This window comes from Opisthorchis viverrini, assembly GCF_000715545.1.
Source record: "Opisthorchis viverrini unplaced genomic scaffold opera_v5_54, whole genome shotgun sequence".
Classification (NCBI taxonomy): domain Eukaryota; kingdom Metazoa; phylum Platyhelminthes; class Trematoda; order Opisthorchiida; family Opisthorchiidae; genus Opisthorchis; species Opisthorchis viverrini.
In genome coordinates, this window is record NW_008751711.1 from 1,296,531 (window position 1) to 1,317,453 (window position 20,923).

The following is a 20,923-nucleotide window of genomic DNA, read 5'->3' on the forward strand; positions in this document are numbered from 1 at the left end:
AGCGTGTTTTAAACAAGTCTGAAACTTAAAGTCAACACATTTCTCATACTTACTAATAAAGCCAATGCTCACCTAATTTTTACGAAGGTAAAAGGCAACCGCTATCAGGGCGTCTGTGCAGGAGTTCAGAAGGCAAAAGTTCGGAGGCCTTCCGAAATCTGCGAGGTATAGCACTGGGCTACGCCGACGGCATGCATTGCCCGTCAGCGTGATTTCACGTTGTTGACGGAACACTAGATGTATATAAGGACAAAACCTGACAAACATTTGACACGCAACATTCGACACGGACTCGCACACGCACGGAGCAAGGAGCCAGCCAAACTCCACAAGTCCACAGTCGAGGGACGAATACTTGTTGCAACTATGTCTGCAAAGGAAACACGTTCCGCCATCCGGGCGTTCACTAAAGGACCCTCGCAAACGCAAGGACGCCCATTTGAGTTGCTTCACATTCCGCTTTGTATTCACTTTGTATGTGTTGCGACTCCCCACTGTCAAACGTGATAAAACCTATTTTTAACTTATATACCTTCCGAGTTATATTATTGCTATCATCATCTGTGAACCCATGGTGACTGGTTACTTACTAAAATAATACTTGGCTTTCGGCAAACGTTAGGCTACAGTCTGGTGCACTGTTGGGCGCACCACCACATCTAAATCAGAAGGACGATTAGCAATGTACATCGCACTTTCGGCATTATAAAAATTTTTCCTTAAATCTTAGGAGCAAACACGATTTAGTACAATATTGTTTTGTAATTCGACAGACGGGTACACAAAATGTTAATAATTTGACTAGCGCACAACAAAAACAAACAAGGAAACTCTTGTCTGAAGGCTTTTCCCACTCAAGTTCCTGGTGCCAGAGAAGAACCCACGGACAAGAGTGCATAACTTCTTTCTTCCGAACAATTGAGGTCCTGCGAATGCGAAAGTTAAAATGATCTAGCTCATTTATATGGGACATGAAAAAGTTAGGGATATTCAACGTTTTGAACGAAAATGTTTCGCTGAGGATAGCAAACAATAACCCAGTTCTTCTGGTTGGGCGACGCAGTAGCGGGCTCCTTCTCCTTAGTTTGCGGGTCAATACAACCGTCGGTAAAACCATTGTGGGATTGAAATCCAAAAATTATTTTGATGACTGCAGTTACCGGTCGTTTCGGTTGCACCAGAGACAAGGGCACACGGGCGTTAAGTCCGCACCCATCGCCGGGATGGCAGATGGCCTCATCAGTTATCATGATACGTGCTGAGTTGCTAATGCGCTTACCTTACGTACTATTCAGAGAAATGCAAACGAAACACAGGAACGCGCTACATAATCAGGGGTTTTTATGGCGGCCTTTTTCGATCTTAATTAGGGGATAAAATTTTCGATTTGGCTGCCAGTGTTAACAAATACGGTAAAATATAAAGCTCCCTATATACATGTGGCAAAACTTGGCGTTTCACCTCAGGTGCCAATGATTATTTTCCCTCCGGAGAGAGAAAACAGGAGTTATATAGGCGCAACATCTACGCCTCGCCCGAATAATAAGAACCATGCACTTATGAGCTCATGGAAGAACACTGGTTTTCCCATCTGTCTGAATCAGTGTGCTATATGCAAAAAAGCTTCCAATTGTCCGGCAGTCATAGGTTACGCCTTGTAACGCATTCACACCGAGTCTACACTCATGTGATTTCTGTGCATCTTGTTTTAAATGGCTGCCACAGTCGTGAAGCGCTGGGAAAAGTCCCGTGGACCCCCAAGAAACACTCCCAAGAACCACTGAGTATTCAGGACATTCAAATCACATCCTGTCATGTCAAATTTGTGCAATCCGGATGCAACAGTATTTACGATCCAGAATTTTATCAGGGGGCGACATAACCTGACTGAATGGCCGTCAAGACAAAAGGCCAAATAGGGGGCTCAAAATATCACGATTTTCGCCAATAGCCTGGTCATCGATCTTGATTCGGTGAAGATGGGGCACATTCGGTGGCAGGTAACTGCATTTCATAAGATGCCGGTCACCTTTTTCAATTAAACGCGTACTGAGACATTCAAAAGAGAATATCAGTGTAGGCCGTTCCAGAGACACTTCGATGGACTGATTGCTGGCATAGTTTGCATTATTTCCTGGAACGTCGTGTAATCTGGTTTTGTTCTGCCAGTGATTTCTTGCATCATGAGGCGGACGCTGAGCGCCAAACTTCACAAGATAATACACACGGTGCGTCAAGTTAAGCGACATACTTCGGCGGATAGCCTAATAGCCCGGTATCCGAAAAAATGAAATGGGTTTCGCGATGGTGTGTAAAGGTTTCAACTAGTTAAACGAGTCACGAAATGATCATTTCCGTTGACAACAAGCGGAAATATATATTCCGTAATGACGAGAGGTAGCATCGGCCGTTGGGTCAATGACAAGCCTACAAACTCAGTTGATTGCTGATGCAGTCGGTGGTAAGAAGGTCTAACGTTCGCGGCAGAAGTAGAAAGTGAGCATCCTTATACATGTATAAACATATATGCTACTGATGGGTTAAGTGGGTAGTACGTGTCCATCTCGAGTTAGCGACCCGCGGATTATCGAATGTGATGTTTAATACAGAGCATGTGAAACGGCCTGGCAGTGTTCTTTTACATTTTTGTGATAGTAAACGCTTATTTTTAACGATAAAGTATAAACGCGTGAGAATATTTACATTCTCGAAAACGTTGCGCACAATAGAAGTATGGTTTCCGCACGAACAGACTGAAGGAACTCTTCTGTTAACAAATGGCTTCTAAGCGGAATGCTTCTCTAGCTAGTGGTACGGAAGTCTTCAAATATACGTTTTTAACCCCACAAACAATTTTGAGCTGATGATGTTTGCGTAGCCTTGATTTTGTTTTATCCAACGAAGAAAGTTTTGCTGGATACGCTACACTGAATCACGTCTTCTTAGGTAAAGGCCGCGTTATTGAGGATGGTTTTATGAACTTGCGACTTCATTATGCATAAACATAGTTGCTTCACCAAACGCCCAGGAAAAATCGGTATTTGTGGTGCCTAACTCAATCAGAAATGATCCATATCCTTCAGAAAACCCCTAGGATGTCCAAATATATTTTGCTATTTCTGTGTCGACGTAGAGATAACGTGCCTTCGGAGCTTTGACAGCCTGAAGCCGGAAACTGTAATGCAAATACGCCGCAAAGTTTCACATAGGCTGCATAAGCTACGTGCTCCCGTCAGCTGACAGCAAACGAGCTGTGGCTTCCGGGCATTCCTCTCTAGTATATGTGTTTGACGTAGACAGTTATATGTATTCGGATTAGATTCTCACCGTAACACCCTACCTTCTTTCATTCGAACAGCATAAGCTTCAGAGTTTGGCAGAGCGCCGGTTTTTTGCTTGTAAAGTCGTTCAGCCTCTTTCAGCAACATAGTGAGTGCAAAAATTCGCGCCGCCCAATAGCTATTTTGCCATCAATACATGAAATTTGTCATTATTATGCGAACAAAGGACGTTTAACAAAAGGCCATATGTGTGCGCCATCAAGGGCGTCTGGTGATACCACATTGGTTGACGCGTGGTTTGAAGCAGATTTTCAAAATGAGAACACGTGCATCCTCACACAAATGCGCGCGGATCGACAACAGAAATTTATAATCATAAGCTTCGAGACATTTCGAACCCAGTGAACAACCTCGAGTGTTTTCAACTTATACCGTGCCGTTGAACCTTTCTCGAGGCGCCACATGTAACATATATTCTTGGCAGCTGAAGCGAAGATCACAGGCCTAATATAGATATCTTGGCACCCGTCGCATATGTCACATTTATGTGAAATTTTGCTATATCGGAATGATGTGCCCAGGTCAATATTAACCGACCAGAACGCCAGCGTATTTTTTAGCAGGTTCACCGAATTAGAAAGCCTCCGGTAGTGTATGCATAAAAACATTGTTGAAAAAATATTCTAATTATGATAATGCGATTTCACGAAAAAATCGGAAAACCTGTCCATTTGTCACGTGTATGCTCGGATTTGCAGGCACCGGCCGGTGTTATAAGAACGCAGTTGTATGTGAGCGCAACGTCGGTGTAGTTGGCATACTCTGCGAGCACTCAAAATTATGCGTGATATTAAAAGTTCTTTTATTCCTTAATTTTCATTGGAAATCGCAAAGCAACACTATTCCAAATAGAAGGGTATTCCTAAAATAATCATGATTTCTGCGTGATTTCAGTAGATCTGACGCATTTTCAAATGTGCGATGATGCACAGCGCGCCAACTTCCATGCCTCGCATTGATCGCCACATAGCACCTCGCTGATCTGGAATAGTGGATGTGTTTTAAAGAAGCGCTATTAGTTGCCTTATGCTCCATCCCCGGAAGTCATTTGGATGATTTCCCCCATAATATAAAGATTGCATCAAAACGGAAAGCTAAATTCACCAGAATTAAAATGCGGTATAAACAAAACCTACTAAGATAACTTGCATATGTGGTTCATGATGTGACGTGTTTGTGGTGCGGCTACCGCTATAACTCAAGAACACAGTTTTATTTGAGCGCAACGTCATTGTAATTGGCATACTGTGGGAGGAGAATTTTTCTCCTGTTATTATGCTAGATCTTTATCTAGTTGATGGAACTGTCAATTTTAATGTAAGTAACTAGACGAGCGCTTATTCGGGCGCTCAGTATTCCGACACATTTTCAGAGTATCCGAATACATATGCTGGAACGATTTGGCACGATAAATCCAAAAGCCTCCCCGTCCAGCAACTTATCAAAGCTGCTCAAAGACAATAGCAAATAATGATCATACCAGCGGTCCCGTATTCGTCGCTGCGAAATGCACAATGCATGAGTTTTGCGGCTACTTTCATTTCCATTTTCATCAAAATATTTGGCACGAAGCTTGCAACCTGCCTGTTTCACAGCGCTAAGAACGGTCGTGCCGCATACACTATCCAATGATAGGACGACCGTTTAGTATTCTTGAAACCTATTTTGCGTCCAAGAATGAGCATCCCAGTAGAGCATTCCGAACAAAATTTAACTTGACCAAAATGGGTGACAATTTCGTCATTGCTGAATGTACAGTGGTGGCGGATAGCTTGATCAAACAGAGGTGATGATTAATTACCGCCTTGAAAAGACTTGGAATTTTCAGGTCGTCCATGATTACTTTGCATTTGGTATAATAATGAAGTGCTCAGTTCAACAGCATCTATATTTGCAGAACTTGAGAATTTATGGGCACTTTTTTAGAAAAGGTGAGCTACCGTTCAGTTGCTCTTTCTTTACGCGGGTGTGCTCAGGTACTTTGTCAGACCTCCAAACGTTGACAATTTGGTGCGAGACACTACGAAGATCCAAAGTTTCTCCAGCTCATTGGGAAGCAAACAAAACCTCGTTACGCGGTAAGTTGCATTACCTTTAAATTGCGGAGTGCGCATGCCCGGAATTAACGAAATATAACTGACATGCTTTGATCACACAGCTCAATAGATAATCAAGCGAAAAATCGCCAGTAGCATCAGTAGTTTCTTCGGAGAATTCACACTTTGAGCAAATGGTTGTAATATCCGGCTTAATAATAAAGCATTTGTAACAATCCCCCGCAAAAATCGCTTTTACGTTGATGGCAGACATGTTATCATTTTTCACAGTGAGCAGTTTTGCACGAAACGTGAAGAATGCGAGTTGCCGACACTGCAGATTGTTGACAACCAGCGTGCAAAAAACGAATTATCTTTTGTTGAAAGTAGGCCACAATAAATTCAGTTTCAAAAAAATTATTCAAATGTGCCCTGTTTTAACTGATGTATTATGGCAGAGGCTCAAACGACTGACCAATGTTTCACCTAGTGAAGCAGGAAAGATCTAGTGTTCAGCAGCTCAATTGTCAGAAACCCTCCTTTGCCTTAGTTCCCAAGTAATTATTCAGAAACGGAAGACCGTCTTGTTGTCCACAGATCACGGGAGTTCGCAGGATTGCATCATGCCACGTGTCGTTTCAAATACACCGTTAAATTTACAGTTTTTCGGTTAAATAACAAAATGAAAAACCCACCTCTGATGCGTGAATAAATAATTTCATTTGGTAGAGTACCCAATTTAAAAAAGAACACAATGTTCCCTTTTCCAAAATGCACCTAATTTAAATAAGTAGAACTGTGTTATGCACTGGATATCTTTGCGAGCAATATTTACTCCAATTCTTTAAATACTTTAAAGGAAAGGGACATACGATTTCGCATACTGACTACACCCTGGTTGCGAAAATGCCAGACATTTAAGCGTGTTTTACCGTTATATATTTCTGCAAAAAGCGTTGGAGTCATCGAAGGTTAACGTAAATACGGTGGAATATATTTTATTGGGACCAGAATGAGTGAATGATTCCCATATTGGGTGGAACATTTCCCGAGCGGCTTTCTTCGCCTTGATGTTCATGGCCATTGGGCGAAATATTATCGGGGTTGACTCATTTGTTACCTTTATTTCGGACTCGCTTATTTAGCAGCATTTTGCAGGAATTTACAATTTTTAGGAGAGATAAAAACCCAGATTAACTTTAAGGGGGAAGCTAAAGAAACTGGTCTCAATAATAGTGGTAATGTATGAATGACCGTTTGGCATAGGTTTACTTTGATACACTTCAACCGTAATATACAAGTTGTATGCAGTCAACCAGATGCGATCAATATTTTCACACTTCAGGGTCATCCAAAACACCATAAAATGGAGAGAACCAAACGACAATTCCGTAGTTTTTTCAGATTTCAGAGCAAGAGTAACCATGACGATTTGCATTATGCTTATTCCACTGGCCTTCCGTAAGTCATGAATCCGTTGGCAGAACAAATTGTGTGCATATTTTGACGCTACTTATATGTGGCATCTATTTTCGTTTTTGTGGAAAGCGTGATGACAAGGAGTATGCCACCATATGAATCCTGTATGCGTAAGTAGTACCAATCATTCCACGTGTATTGCTCATGTTTGTAACTCACCACCACCCTGTGAACTCCGGCTGAACAAGGATGTCACAATTTCAGCAGAAATATGATTGCAAGCCATCCGTTATTTGAGTCCACGGTGCTGGAATGCTTCCTAATATCAAATACCTCACGCGTCGCCAATCACATTTATGACTGTTTTACCAAAAGTAGAAAGATGGAACTTCCGATAACCATGGGTTATCGTGTCACAATGGAATAATTGTTTTTAGTACGTCCATACTGATGAATTGAAATCGCTGAAGCCTAGAAGCAAGTTGTTGATTGTTGATGGGTATCGAGCATATGATCTTGGGTCATACAGGGATTCTTTAATTCCCCAGGTAACTAAAGTGTCCCAGGTAACTAAGGCGCGGAAATAAACGCGAATCCAAGTAAACTATTACACTCAAAGCCTAATGCACGCTTGTATAAACAGCTGCACCCGGAAATCACTGCTTGTTTCAAAAGATGCACCTTTTCTGATCTATTTTCCATCAAAGCCATAATGACCCTTATAGCTATAGTTTACAAAACCACCATCGTTGGATTTCCGTAAACTGATTTGTGAAGCGCCTTCAGGGGTACACTGGACATTATTTTTGGTGAGTGCCACCAGTTAAAGTCTGTAAAGTTCTGGTAAAAGTCGCTGTATGCGCCTTTGTGGGCCAAGACGTATGAATTCTATTGTATGTGAAGGAATCCACTTTTCTGAAGTGAGAACATAGGACCAATTTTCTGGCGGACGTATCCCTATTGCGTTCAAGTTCATTCAACTCTCGTGCTAATTACGCTGTTGCATTAGCCATGCGGTCTGTAAGAGCTCAGTCGGCTGCGCGTTCGGCCCTCATTAGAGTACTTGATGAATATGTAATTATCACGCGAATGGGTTCGTTTTACTCCTCAACACCGATGCGGAAACCTGGGATTTTGTTATTCAGAGGCCTGCGGGGAAGCTCGGCAAGTGACAAATGGTGAGTTTTAGCAATCTAAATATTGGAAAAAAGTGACGATATAATTTGCTGAATGAAAAATAGGCAAATCTATAAGCCTCGCTACGTACGTTTTGGCCAACTGGTTTCATTCTACCAACCATTCATTTAGCAAGTGGTTATAAACGGTAACCGACGACCAATATATGAGCCACCGTTTATGCTGATTTCGCGATATAGAAACACGGCAAGTATGACTCAGCTACATCAGTGAACCCAATACACATAAACTATTTGCTGGCAAGATCAACAGAATGTTGAAGATGGTCAAATTTTGGAGCCAACCTTCTTCAATGTGTATAACCGAGTGGATGGTATGCATTTACCCTCACACAGCGACGCAATTTATTTGAGAGATGTTTTGGAAAACCAAAAGAGAGAGTTAAAATTCGAAATTCGGGATTGCATTTAGGATTGAAATTTATGGGGAAAAATTTTACTCAACCTACATGTTACAATAAAGGACACGCTTGTCTATTCATACAGACAATTGCTGAATTGTTTTCGGTTTGCAGTTTTGGAAATTGGCCAAATAGATGTGTGTCGGGGTAAGATGGTGTCCTCAGTTGCTGTAATTTTTGCTGATGTCAATGGTACATATTCTATGGTCTTTGATGCTCACCTGGTTGGACTTATGTTGACTTCGTTGCAATGTTCGGTAATTAACACAACAAATGGAAGTGTACTATTCGTTTGCAGTCAGTGAAAAACACAAGGACTACAGTGAAACGCTGATGTTACAGAGTCATGTGCGTGATCATCAAGTTTATTCAAAACAACTGCACATTTATACAAACGCCAAAAACTTGTTCACAGCCATATGATATTTCACATTTTTAGATAAGTGCAACAGTGAAGAAATGAGTCGTTGCATAGGTGCGTAAAATCCCTGAATCTTAAGTGATTACTTGGGAGACAATTCAATTTGCACTTTCTTGCATACAAGAGAACTCAGAATTTTCGAAATTGGCGGTATTCCTCTCTCACCTAATTAAGCGTATTTTCTGCCGGTAGCGGGCGTTCGTTGTTTTACGCGTTCATATTGAAAAAAACGCCATCAATGAAATAAGATTAACAGAGCTATCAAAGTGTCTAATGTAAACCTTTTCTATGACGATTTGGCTGCCCATTAGCTAGAAACACATTTAAAAATTTGCCTTTCGCAATGTCTTCAGCAAAGAACCCACGCAATGCAGATGAACACAGTAGGTTTTCGCGGGAAACCTTGAATTTTGCAATAGGTTCAATCCACCTAGAATCCCGACGTTTATTTATTTCCTACATCTGAACATAAAAAGCTCTTAGCAAATGTCGGTAGCTGAGAGATAATTTTATGAGTGTTTTATTTAAATTGATGAAACCTGGTCACCGCGCGCGGTAACGTATTACGTGGAGAGTCAGGCGAATCTTAGCACCAGTCACTACCTGCAAATTCCAACGTGTAAAACCAATAATTCTTCTTGATGGTTTATCTAGGTGTTAGTTTGTAAGAACGAACCTGGTCTTATTTGGCCAAGTGAATCTGGAAGCCGCTCAAAACCACCAGTAAATGTGTTCCGATGAACGCAGATGGGATTTATAGAGGGATACTTCCGACTTTCCCATACCACATCGCCTTCAATAGCAATACCCTGCACAACAGTTTTTGTCCATAAATCTACGGAACGTTTTTGAGTAGTCATCGGATATCCCTAGTTTGACGCTGCTGGATGCAATATTTAGGGAACTTCTACGCACTTGGGCAAAAATGAAGATGTGGTTACTCCGTGACAATTTTGATGGTCGCTTAACTTCACTATTATATTTCAGAACTATGCCGTGGAATCACCACCCCACCATGTGAGGCATATTGCGATTTTGTCCACTAACTACGGGTTTATCTGCATCTCAGAAGAGTCAGTCGACCATGATTCCGTAAAACGTAGTGGAATATCATCCTAAATCTGTCTCGAAATCTGAAATGCTCTAACACTTGTGATGAAAAGTTGAGTTCTTTTTACCCGGCTATAGATAATGATGGAGGATTAACCATTTGTCTTCCCCTATCTAGCAAACTAAACGAACGTACTGGTTTCTTTACTTTCGGTGCAAACTTTCGGTGCAAAATAAAATAAACCGTCGGAGGAATTCTGTGCCTTATTTAAATCGGGCGGGAAAAAATTGCATAATAAACCGAAGTTAATTTGACAAAACCCTGAGAACTACGAGCCATTGGCTTGGCGGATGCGTATTTGTAACCGTTATATGAACCGCGCTGAATTTTTTAAACCATGGACTCGAGTGCATAGAAAAATACCATAGAAAAAAGTGGGTGGCGAACCGAAGTTAATTTGAAAAAACCCTGAGAACTACAAGGCATCAGCTTGGTGGATGTGTACTTGTAAACGTTACATCAACCGCGCTGAATTTTTTTAAACCATGGACTCGAGTGCATAGAAAAATACTATAGAAAAAAGTGGGTGGCTCTTTTGATTCATCTAGTGTTAATTCGCTCATGGCTTAAAAAATTGTTGACACGCAATGCCGGTGTTTTCTCCCGAAGAAACATCCTTTTTGACAAAATGACACACTCGGTGTTGACGTTTTTTACTTGGCTTACGCTGCACCGATCGTTAGCCCCGACGCTACTCAGATGCAAGGAATTAATGGAGGAATTGTGCTCAACGGTTCGACGAGGGTCGAACATCCGAACTGCCACAAATATTTTACACCGGTTTTCCCCGGATATCGTAACAATGCCACTGGGTTTCATGCAGTAGGACCATACCCCCTCTATGCAGTCCGCAGAAGTTAGATTGCGGCCTTCATGAGCTTCATTTCATCAGGGATTACACGGGTTGAAAAGAATAAGCGAATTAAATTTTATTCGGATTTGAAATGTCGCGCCCTGTTGAAAAGTTCATGTACGCGATGTTGTCCCCCTAAATAAGACTGCATTTCGCCAGTAATGCACCACCAATTGCCTTCAGCTACTTTCCTTACATTGCAATGGCTCATTGCTGAGATGATAAGCGCTATTCCATTAGATGCGGAAGAGTGCCCATTAATAGCAACTTTGAAGCAGATGCTTTGTGCTTCCGCGTCTGTCATTGGTCACGCGTTCAATCGTTGTAATTACTGAAGTGCGGCGGTTGACCGAAATAGACACTGGAGCTCCAGTTTCGAGACTTTTTATTGTTATGTCCATTGTAATTGTTCAACTTTTATGCCGCTTAACAAAAGCATCCAATCGGCAGCCGCTTAGCACTTCCAGATATGTTTGTTTCTATGATGTTATTGTACCAAAATAGCTCCAAAAGGTCAAACTGTTTGACAACCAGTTCCAACGAAACCGTTTCAAGGCGTGTCACACAAAATTTCTGGAGTTAAACCTGAGCCACAACGTAGGGCGGCGTCTAAATAGATATGACCCAATAGGAACGATAAGTTCCGTCTAGCGCGTCGCTCGGGTTCAGTGTAAAATACTCGAGGCATGTGCGCATAAATAATATGCCCAGTGGAATGATTAAAAACAAAATCTAGACTTTGAATTCCCAGGGTACTTATGCTTGCTTACCTTCGACAAACGAATGGCGGCATGTTTTCTCATTCATACGATGAAAATGCTTTGGTTGGATTATACACGGGAGTGTCGCATATTTGATATTGTTTAAACAGAAGACCTTTTCGGACAGCGCATAATCCGTGTTGGAGGTTGCAAGGGAAACGGTTGTGAAGGCATTCGTTTTCACTTTCCCAGCAAATAAAAAATAACTCCGCCAAAACCGTACAAGGGACACAAACGGCAATCAGCGCTGGATGCTACTTGACAAAGGTTCAGGGTGTTCATTTTTTGGATTTGCCTCGCGTCCAACGATGAGCGACTCATCGTAGATTTGAAAACATTGGAGAAAAATAAAATACCGTTTATTAATCTTCGTTTCGACGGATCATTTACATTGGTGAAATACTTGATTATTGAACGCACGACAAATTTGCCCATGCAATGTATGCAACCGCAAGTTTCAAGCGGCTTCCGAAAACATTTTATCATACTATCCATCAACACCCATTTATTCTTGGCGTTTGAAACGCTTGAAAAACAGGCAGCGATAAGCGGGGCCTTGTGCATAAAACCTCTAAAATAAGCAGCGATTCGTTGGAATTCGGCCTAAAGCAGAAATATTCTACTTAAATACTGAAGTGACAACGACGCAGCGTTACCCATTTTACCCCAGTATATCGAACGCAAATTCTTGGCTCTAGAGCGACTGTCGATGGTGATCGAATTTGTGATCATATGTGATTTGAAACAAAATACACTTTTCCGGGAAGCCGGTAGCAGGCAGCCGATGCCGCCGAAACCAGTTGTTTTTTAACCCACCCAACTAGTGGACGTTGCGTCACTCAACATTGCAACCCAATGTATGAATGTGGTTCATGCAGCAAATGACCTTCAGTATTCAAAAGTAAAATTGTTCAGGATTGTGAAATATTAGGTATTGGATTAGTTGAGATTTGTTGAAATATAGTTCTTAAAAACTTCGCATCCATTGCTATGAAATGTTCCAGGCTTAACATCGCTCAGCTTAGATTGGTTAACCATTTTGACTTGTGTGGATTGGGTTCTACAAGAATCGTCACAATAACGCGCATCACTTAAAAGGCCAAGGCGTATGTTGTTGCAACCACTATGTGACCAATACGACTGGTATCTTATTTCTCTAAGAAATGTAAAACTTCATGAATATTGCAAGATATTCTGTGAGCAAATATTCATCAACTAGCCATCATGGTATTTGCGCGAAAAACCGCTTGACGCGCGATCATACTTTGAGTATAATATAGAGCATATCAAAATCAACTTCGTTTTGTTTGCCCATCGGCTTGTTCATTCGCAATGTGAGCCAATCACCCTAGATGGGCCTGCGCCAGCTGACGATGGGGACGTCAGCCGTGGTGTTGCCGATTAAATCGGCCATCCAGTTTGTTGGTGAACAAAAAATTATCGGTTCCGCGTGCCCAAAGTTCTGGAATCTTGTAAAACCTTGCTAAATGTTTCTTGCGTATGCATGGAGCATATAAACTTTGTCAGTCCTGCGGTATTTCACAGGCGTAGAACAAAATTCTCAAAGCTGAGCTTTCACGATACTAAACCATTGATGATTTCATTCAACCAAAATTGCCCGAGGTACTCAGCACGCTGACTTCAAGATAAATAGATGACTACCATAAAGCTTACTTTACATGTTATCATTATTATTATACATAAATGCATTCGATTTTAATTGTATTGCGCAATACCATGTGCAATTTGCCGCAGCTAAAGTTCTGAGTGCTCACAAATATACACGCCTCAATGTGTTGCTTGCAACATATTCGATGGGTAATAATATCCTAGGAAGTTTGGCTGTAAGAATAGGTACTTCGAGGAGAATTGGCCAAATAATCGTCAGCTTATCTGGGCCAGTGCTACTGTGAGGCAGTTGGTTGATGTAACTGGAAAGCAAAGTAACAGTAATGATGAGGAACGGCCAAAAACAGCCACGAACGACACCACAGACAGCAAATATAACACTTTCGCTTGACTCATTGGGTATAACTATTATTTTAGCATGCCATGTTTTCTGACAAATTTGGTAACGCCCAAATTAACAAGAATTTTGGGAACAGTGGACTAGAGCGTCAACTGCTGTAAAAAATATCTCGTAGCATTCGTCAAAGGACAAGTTTTACCAGGTGCATTGGAATATCGAACAATTTAAATAATTCTGCTCTATCACATTTAAAACGGCTACTAAGAGATTAGATGGGGTCGAGCCCTAGCCTAAATGATTGCGGCTGAGGCACCTGAAATAGGGAACACTGTTGCTCTATGAACAATCGCGTCAGTAACTGTGGTGTCGCAAAAGCTAACTTTTGATCAGTGTTTGGGAGGCAAGATTAGTATCCGCAAAACTCTAACGCCTGTGGACCTCGCGGGACATTAGAACATCCGGCAAGTGCGTAGCTTACAGTGCTATATGGATAAGAAATTTGGCCCCAGCTGGCCAATGATGTTGAACACCTCTAGCATTTGACCATTACTGTCATCAGAACAGTGTTGGCGTATGATAGAAACACCGGCTAAACAGTCTTGAAATTCGCTTAGGGCTATTTGGAGGAATTAAGCCAACAACAATAGACGAAATAATTGCACCGCAAAGGTTGCGTTTCCATGGTGAAGTCATGTCCTTTGCTAGCTGAATGATTTCTTATAAGGGTTCCTTTTTCCGATTCACTCAAACCAGAGGTTGAACTATGTCTTTACGCGACAGGATGAAAGTTACTGGCAGCAAACTCCACTGTCCTGGTGGGAACAGAACAATAGAATATATTGTTGGTTAGAGAAATTGCCAGACATGGCACAGTCATCCCCCAAAATCTCCACGCCTTTACTCCTTGTCTTCAATAGATGGCAAAGGTGCAAATCCATTTTATTATTGGTCATTGGTTCTGATATATTTTTATTAGCTACAATCTCTACCAAACCATTTGTGGATAGAAACTTGGTAGCCCAAACCACCGTGTGACAAGTCTGCGGTTCCTACATCCGATAACATTGATGAAGGTGATGGATAGGGTAGAAATTAGAAGTAGATACATGCATCCAATTCTCGTAACAAACCAACATATGAATAATAATATTTTTTGGAGCAAAGCATGCATAAGTTTTAGCATGGTACTGAGAATGACCACGGTAAGTAGTATCGTATTATTGCTTGCACTTCGGAACAGCCTAGTAGCAGTTTGCCCAATTAACGAATGCGATCACGGATCACAGTAGCAGACTAATAATTAAATCTTGATATACATTCAGCAAAAATTTAGGCACCTTAACCTATGACATTCTTTGAATGGCACAAGATGATGAACCCATGTTCTCATAACTATTATTTTATTTCATTGTAGTAAGCGCGACTTGTGGTAGCATTACAAGCACATTCCCGTACGGTGTTCTGCATTCACTCATTCCCGTAGACTGAATGCAACAAACAGTTTGAATAATTTTTTGGGAAAAATTGTGAAAAAATTTATAAATATAAGTATGAAATAAAGTATCAAGAAAGTAACTTCAAGCAGATGTGCCGTTCTGATGTATTCAAAGTAAACGGCAGAATAAATTTTGCTGGCATATTCAATTGAGAAGGGTGTCAGGCTGGGGGCCAAACCATCCTTAGAAAACGTCAACTCAAAACGGTGGGATCATAAATGCCTCATTAATTGCATTTAGGTTTGCTTTGATTCTGTAAATAACCGTAAGTTCCTACTTAAAATAGCAAATACATGCAATTGCTGACAAACAATAAATGCATACAATGAATTCGATAACTGTAATATTCGTAGACAAGTATCTTCAAAGTTAGCTGAGCCAAAGCCTATTTAGCTGAAAAGCTCATACTGGTCTCAGAGAACGTGATGAAAAATTTTGTATTTTTGGCCACTATACGCCATTTGCATTCTGATGTACATCTAAGGTGAACAAAATTTACGGCCTGGCTGAGTTATCTTGAAATTAACAGGAAGATTTCCTGAATCGTAATCATTTTTCATTTTTGTTACAAATTAAATATCCTATTACCAAACATCATGCTTTAACCTTGCGGTGGTTATAATTTCCTGATTTCGCTAATGCCAGATATATAGGAAACAATGAAAGGAAATATGGTGCTGACGGTGTGGATTTGCCAGCACCAACATTACAGTCGAACATGCGAGGAAAATCTCGTTCAAAATTTCATTTATGTTTGCTAGTTTATAATTACCATCCGGTAGGAAGCATGCGCAGTCATGCGGATGTTGGTAGCACGTGCAATGTTTGCGCTTCGATACCGCAGGTGTTAGATTTGATGTAAGCTGTAGGTTTGTTCATACGAGTCGCTTTGCTCTTGTTTGACAGTATTTGTATGCTGCCTAATCGGCATCTAAGCCTGGAGTTACCTAAACCCCTTTCAAAATTCAGAAAACTCGTTATACACTTTGTCAGAACTACTTCATGAAAAACACGCCCCAGATATCCTTCCATAAGCTGTGTCAAATTGACGCCATTTCGAACACCTTATTCACCTATATTTCTTGTAATTTGCACGAGGATATACAGAACAATGTAGATGTGTTTTATGGACGATTCAGACCTTCACACGACTTGGTTTTATCCGGTGTTTTGGATGGGGTTTCGAGCACCGCTGTAAAACAGGCAGAGTCCCTTCATCACATTCATTGCACTACATTTTAGACATCAAAAGCAATTTTACCCGCGTTTTCTAACAAACAAGTTATACGAACTGTTAGGTTTGAAGGATTTAATACTTTGCGTCAAACAAATAAACTTTTCTGGAACGGGCGCGCCAGACATTTTATAAAAACTACTATTGTTTCGGCTCTTCGGTTAGAAGTTCTAGCTTGCGCAAACGTGACAAACGCATCAAAATAACAACAAGTGCAACAAAAAGTAAGTCTTTGCCAGAATTCTTCCAGAAAGCTTTTATTTTTATCATTTTAAGGTGCTAGTGGCATTTATTGTGTATCTCAAAAATTCTTTGGGTCTAATCCTTGTTGTAGGCCTACTCTGGCAGAATCTTCCGCCACACGATTTGTGCGCACTAAGCGAGCCCCCTAATTTACAGGCAATGAGAACCTTTCTGACCACATGGTGCCTTGCCTCCGCATGTCACGCACTGGGTCGCTGAATGGGACTATTCTGTGTTATAATTAAAATTCCATCTGAATTTCAAATACCTTTTCATATAATGGTCTCGTTGCGCCTGATGTCTCCTGCAAAAACCATTCACAATGCTAATATCAAATGATAGTACTGTGTGTGGAATCTTGCCGGAAAAAAATACATCGAATGTCCATTAAATGTGACACATGCCGAATTGATTTTTTTTGTACAAATCCGACAAATTCAGCCGAATTATGATTTAAAATAACTTCTTCATTTTGTCAACACAAAAACTGACATTTCTGGCCCAAGAACATCCACAACTGGTTCAAACGATTAAGGTAAAAACATCGGTTTTGGGAACTTCTGAAATAATTCCTTATAATTAACATCACTTGGTTGCAAACTTCTTGTTTTCGGTTGGAGATTCAAGGATTATCCGCAACCCGAACATAAGCTCCGGCCGCACAAATGAACAACAAGCTTATGGGAAATGTTTGGTAATTGATTCTTACTTAGTGGAGTATGAAGTTCTCGGCACACTGCTGAAAAGTACGCATACACGAGCATGAAAGAGTATCCTAAGTTTTAGGATAGTTAATTTTTCTCAATTATCTTATTGGTTGAATTCAATGAATTCAATTCAATTCAGTTCAAGCTAGACACAAGTTAGGTCACGAAAGACGGTAATATTTGTGGATGTGGACATACACCAAGGTCATCCATTCTAAATCCCCCTTATTTCAACGCGTTTACTTAAGTCATATCGCTCATTCATCTTTTGCCTAGCAATTTGAGATCTCTGCATGAATTTTCTTATATGAAAATGTTGAAACCATTATCATCAATGCAACGTTTACGTGGTAAATTTTTCCAATCTAATCACAGTGACAGTGCTTCTTTCCTGACCATGTAACTGTATGAATCAAAATGCCGCGCGAAGACTGAGCATCAACACCGAACGTAAGCAAGCAGCGAACCATGTAGCACGATGTTCATTTGAATGGCTGGGCTGGTAACACAACGATGAACGCAAATAATGGCCACAGATCACGACTAACATAAGGGATAAAGGTGTAGGAATCTTGAAGTCAAAACAGCAACCATTTTGCCCGTGATAGTTATCACGTCTAACCTTTACGACACTCATAATCTACTCTATTGTGCAAAACGTGTATTCTTATTTGTCATTTTTTCTCTTTGTAGGGGAATAAAACTATTCAATTATGGTATCTGCCGAGTAAATGCGCATTGAATTCGGAGTTTGTTTCCGTCGCATTGAACGGTTCAAGTTAGCGAATTTGTCCAGGGAGTGACCTTGAGTATTTTACATGCAAATAAACGGAATCTATTTACCATCAGCTAGAACACTCGTGTTCCAAACATCAAAGCTACTTTAAATGTTGGTTTAGGAAACATGTGACATTATACTGAACACCGGTTGACGTGGTCCTAATTTTACAAAGTGGAACAAAACAGGCGTCTGCCAATCACGCCGTCAAGTCTTCTGAGACGCGATCCGAAATTTTATATTTTACCACCAGAATTCTTCAGTGAAATATGTGACCCTGTACTCCGGTAATTTTCTTAAGTAAGATCATGCCCTTAGGCCGATTATCTGGCTTTTATTTGTTTTAAAAATTTGTATAAGTGCTTGATACTTTTCCTGGCAAAACATTATTAACGGTAGAATGCATTCGTATTTTCATCCTTTACCGACAATAAGAAATCAAAGCCTCATTGACAAGGGATTAACTGTGTTCCAGTGAATTACGGCCACGTTTGTATCAAACTGATTTAGGTAACATTTGCTGGCCTTCAAATGCTTTAAAAATGTTCGTTCATTACATACCATATGTCGAGTTTAATTTATTTGCTTTACCTGAAATGGATGAGGCGCGTTCATGATGTTATGTTGCAGGTTACTCAATGTAATACGTGGCATCAGATGGTAAGGGTTCTAAAACCCTCATGGCTGATCCGCTTTCAAGTGGATCCTAAACTTAAGGGAAAATAAAGACGGAAAAGTGTATTATCGGGGACCATATGATATGTCTTCGAATTGCAGCCTACATGCAGATAATCACGCTTCCACTGACTCCTTATTGATACGAATTTACGTGAACTTCTGCAGCAGATTTATTTTAACCGGTGTATCCCGCCTCACGGGTTTTGTTGTTGCTTAGCATGGTGCTTCATCTTCTTATCTGGAGCATCCATTAAGCCTGAATTACGGTTCGACCACCCACCATGTTTCCGAATCAATTCAGAAGATAACACGCTCTTAGGCATCAGTGACAGTTTAGCTAGCGAAGATTTGCAGCTGCAAGCAAAGTAACGAGACTGCAAATGGAATAGACTCAATATATTTCAATGGCTATTTGATGGCGCAACGCGCAATATTTTGCACACTGGTATGTCCGATTAATCGGCTGTCGGCATGCGGTGACTAATCGGTGTTATAGTTAATTGTCTTTAACAATCAGCCGCACAGATCTGATCGAAGCTTAGCACTTGGTTCGAGCGATTTGATCGGTGTGCCATTGTAAGCTGATCTATACTGACAGCGTACAATGACACGCAAAAGTCGGTGGTTGAATTAGGGTTCTTATATGTTGACGCAACAGAATAACATAATACCAGTCCCGATTGTTCAGTAGTGGAATATGTTCCGTATATGATATATAAGCTATTCATTCAGAAAAACGTATCTTGTCCCATATGCGCACTTTTTGTTTTACACACGTTTTTGTCGACAGCAGCGTTCGTTGCACGATCTGGTGGCATGTTGGGCAGAGTGGATCACAATTTGAGTCACGATACGACGAAAAGCAAAAGGCTTATTCCATAGTACTTTGAAATTTGTTTGACCAACTGCAAGACTACCAAAAGAATACTCTTGCAATGAACACTAATACCAGAGACATAATCTGAGACCTTTTTTTTCACCGACGTCTGTTAACTGCGTGACGTAATAATTTGTTTCCCTATTCCCCAGGCTAGTTCCGTGACTGCCTAGGCTTCAAGAGTGAACCGTTCTATTTTGTGCAAAGTTGACCCTACCCGAACCACTTGTTGTTTAAATTTTGTCCCACTTTGAACTGAACAACAATTTTCCCGCTCATTTTGTCCGATAGCACGCTGCCCTTCGTGTGCCATCCTGTGTTGCTAATTGCCCACAAGCCATAAGCCTTTCCTTACTTCTCCTCACAATTTACTGTTAATTTCCTATAGAACCACGGTCAAACTATCTGTACTGTCTGCCCAAGTCCAATTTAATATATTGTTCACTGTCCAATTGCGACTACTGAACAAACGCAGGTGAAGTTAATAGAATTCTGTTTCGCCGCAATTATTACTGTCCGTCGGTTGGTAAATTAGGCTACACGTTACCTGTAAGATGGAAAACCTTGAACGTGAGTTTAGTCTAAGCCACCTATTCCTTGCTTCGAGGTCGCGGATTTAGCACATGATAGCCCAAAGTTGGCTAAAAATACCATCCAAAATTCAATATCTGGCTACATTATGACGCGTTATGTCCGTGTCTCGACTGCGTTCTCCGTCTCGTGCATCCACCAGTAGCTGACTGTCCACGCAATAATTGATGTGGGAACTGGATCTGGCCCGTATAAAGATTAAAAAGTTAGAGATGGAGGCAGATGCTGCTAAAAGAATTAAGGAATATCAAGACAGTGTTCAACAGAAGATGGAAAAATTAGATAAAATTGCTCGATTAATGAATTCCGGGGGTTATTACCTTAAGGATAGGTATTCAGGCTTGGTCTCAGACTCACGCACAAGAAAGCGGAAAAGCCATAAAGCTAATACTCCATTTTCCCAGGGACATGCATTTGCAGGTAGTTTTTTTAAGAACAATCTATAAATGACTGTTGTCCAATGTTGTTCGAATGGAAAATTCCAAAGTCAATACATGAAACACTACATGAGATCGGATGACGTTTTCTGCCTTGAAATACGTCCACTTGTTTGTATATTCTGGGTTATGTAAACAATTAGGCTAATTTTGGCCAGTAAACAAATTAACAGCATCATACGGACCACCCAAGATTTCTAACGAACGAGGTCCGAATACATACCGGCTCATTTGGCGCATCTTTAGCCAAATCTTCCCGTGTGAAAAGTATCCCTTTCCAGAGAGTGACGTTTGACGCGATATATTCTGGTTTGTCCAGGTAGGTTTGTCTTAATAGAAATGGCTAGTTGACCACTACTTTTCGGCTGAATGTA

At 40.8% G+C, this 20,923-nt stretch overlaps 1 protein-coding gene across 1 annotated transcript in view; it reads left to right on the plus strand.

The window, feature by feature from the left end:
- Nucleotides 1-237: 237 nt before the first annotated feature.
- Nucleotides 238-20,923, plus strand: part of T265_03729 (hypothetical protein) — a gene marked incomplete at both ends in the record, with an annotated part of 58,815 nt that continues 38,129 nt past the window's right edge. Inside the window, 2 exons of the mRNA XM_009168276.1 lie at nucleotides 238-474; nucleotides 17,882-17,966. Coding sequence (XP_009166540.1) covers nucleotides 238-474; nucleotides 17,882-17,966 — 322 coding nt within the window. The remainder of the gene's footprint in view (nucleotides 475-17,881; nucleotides 17,967-20,923) is intronic.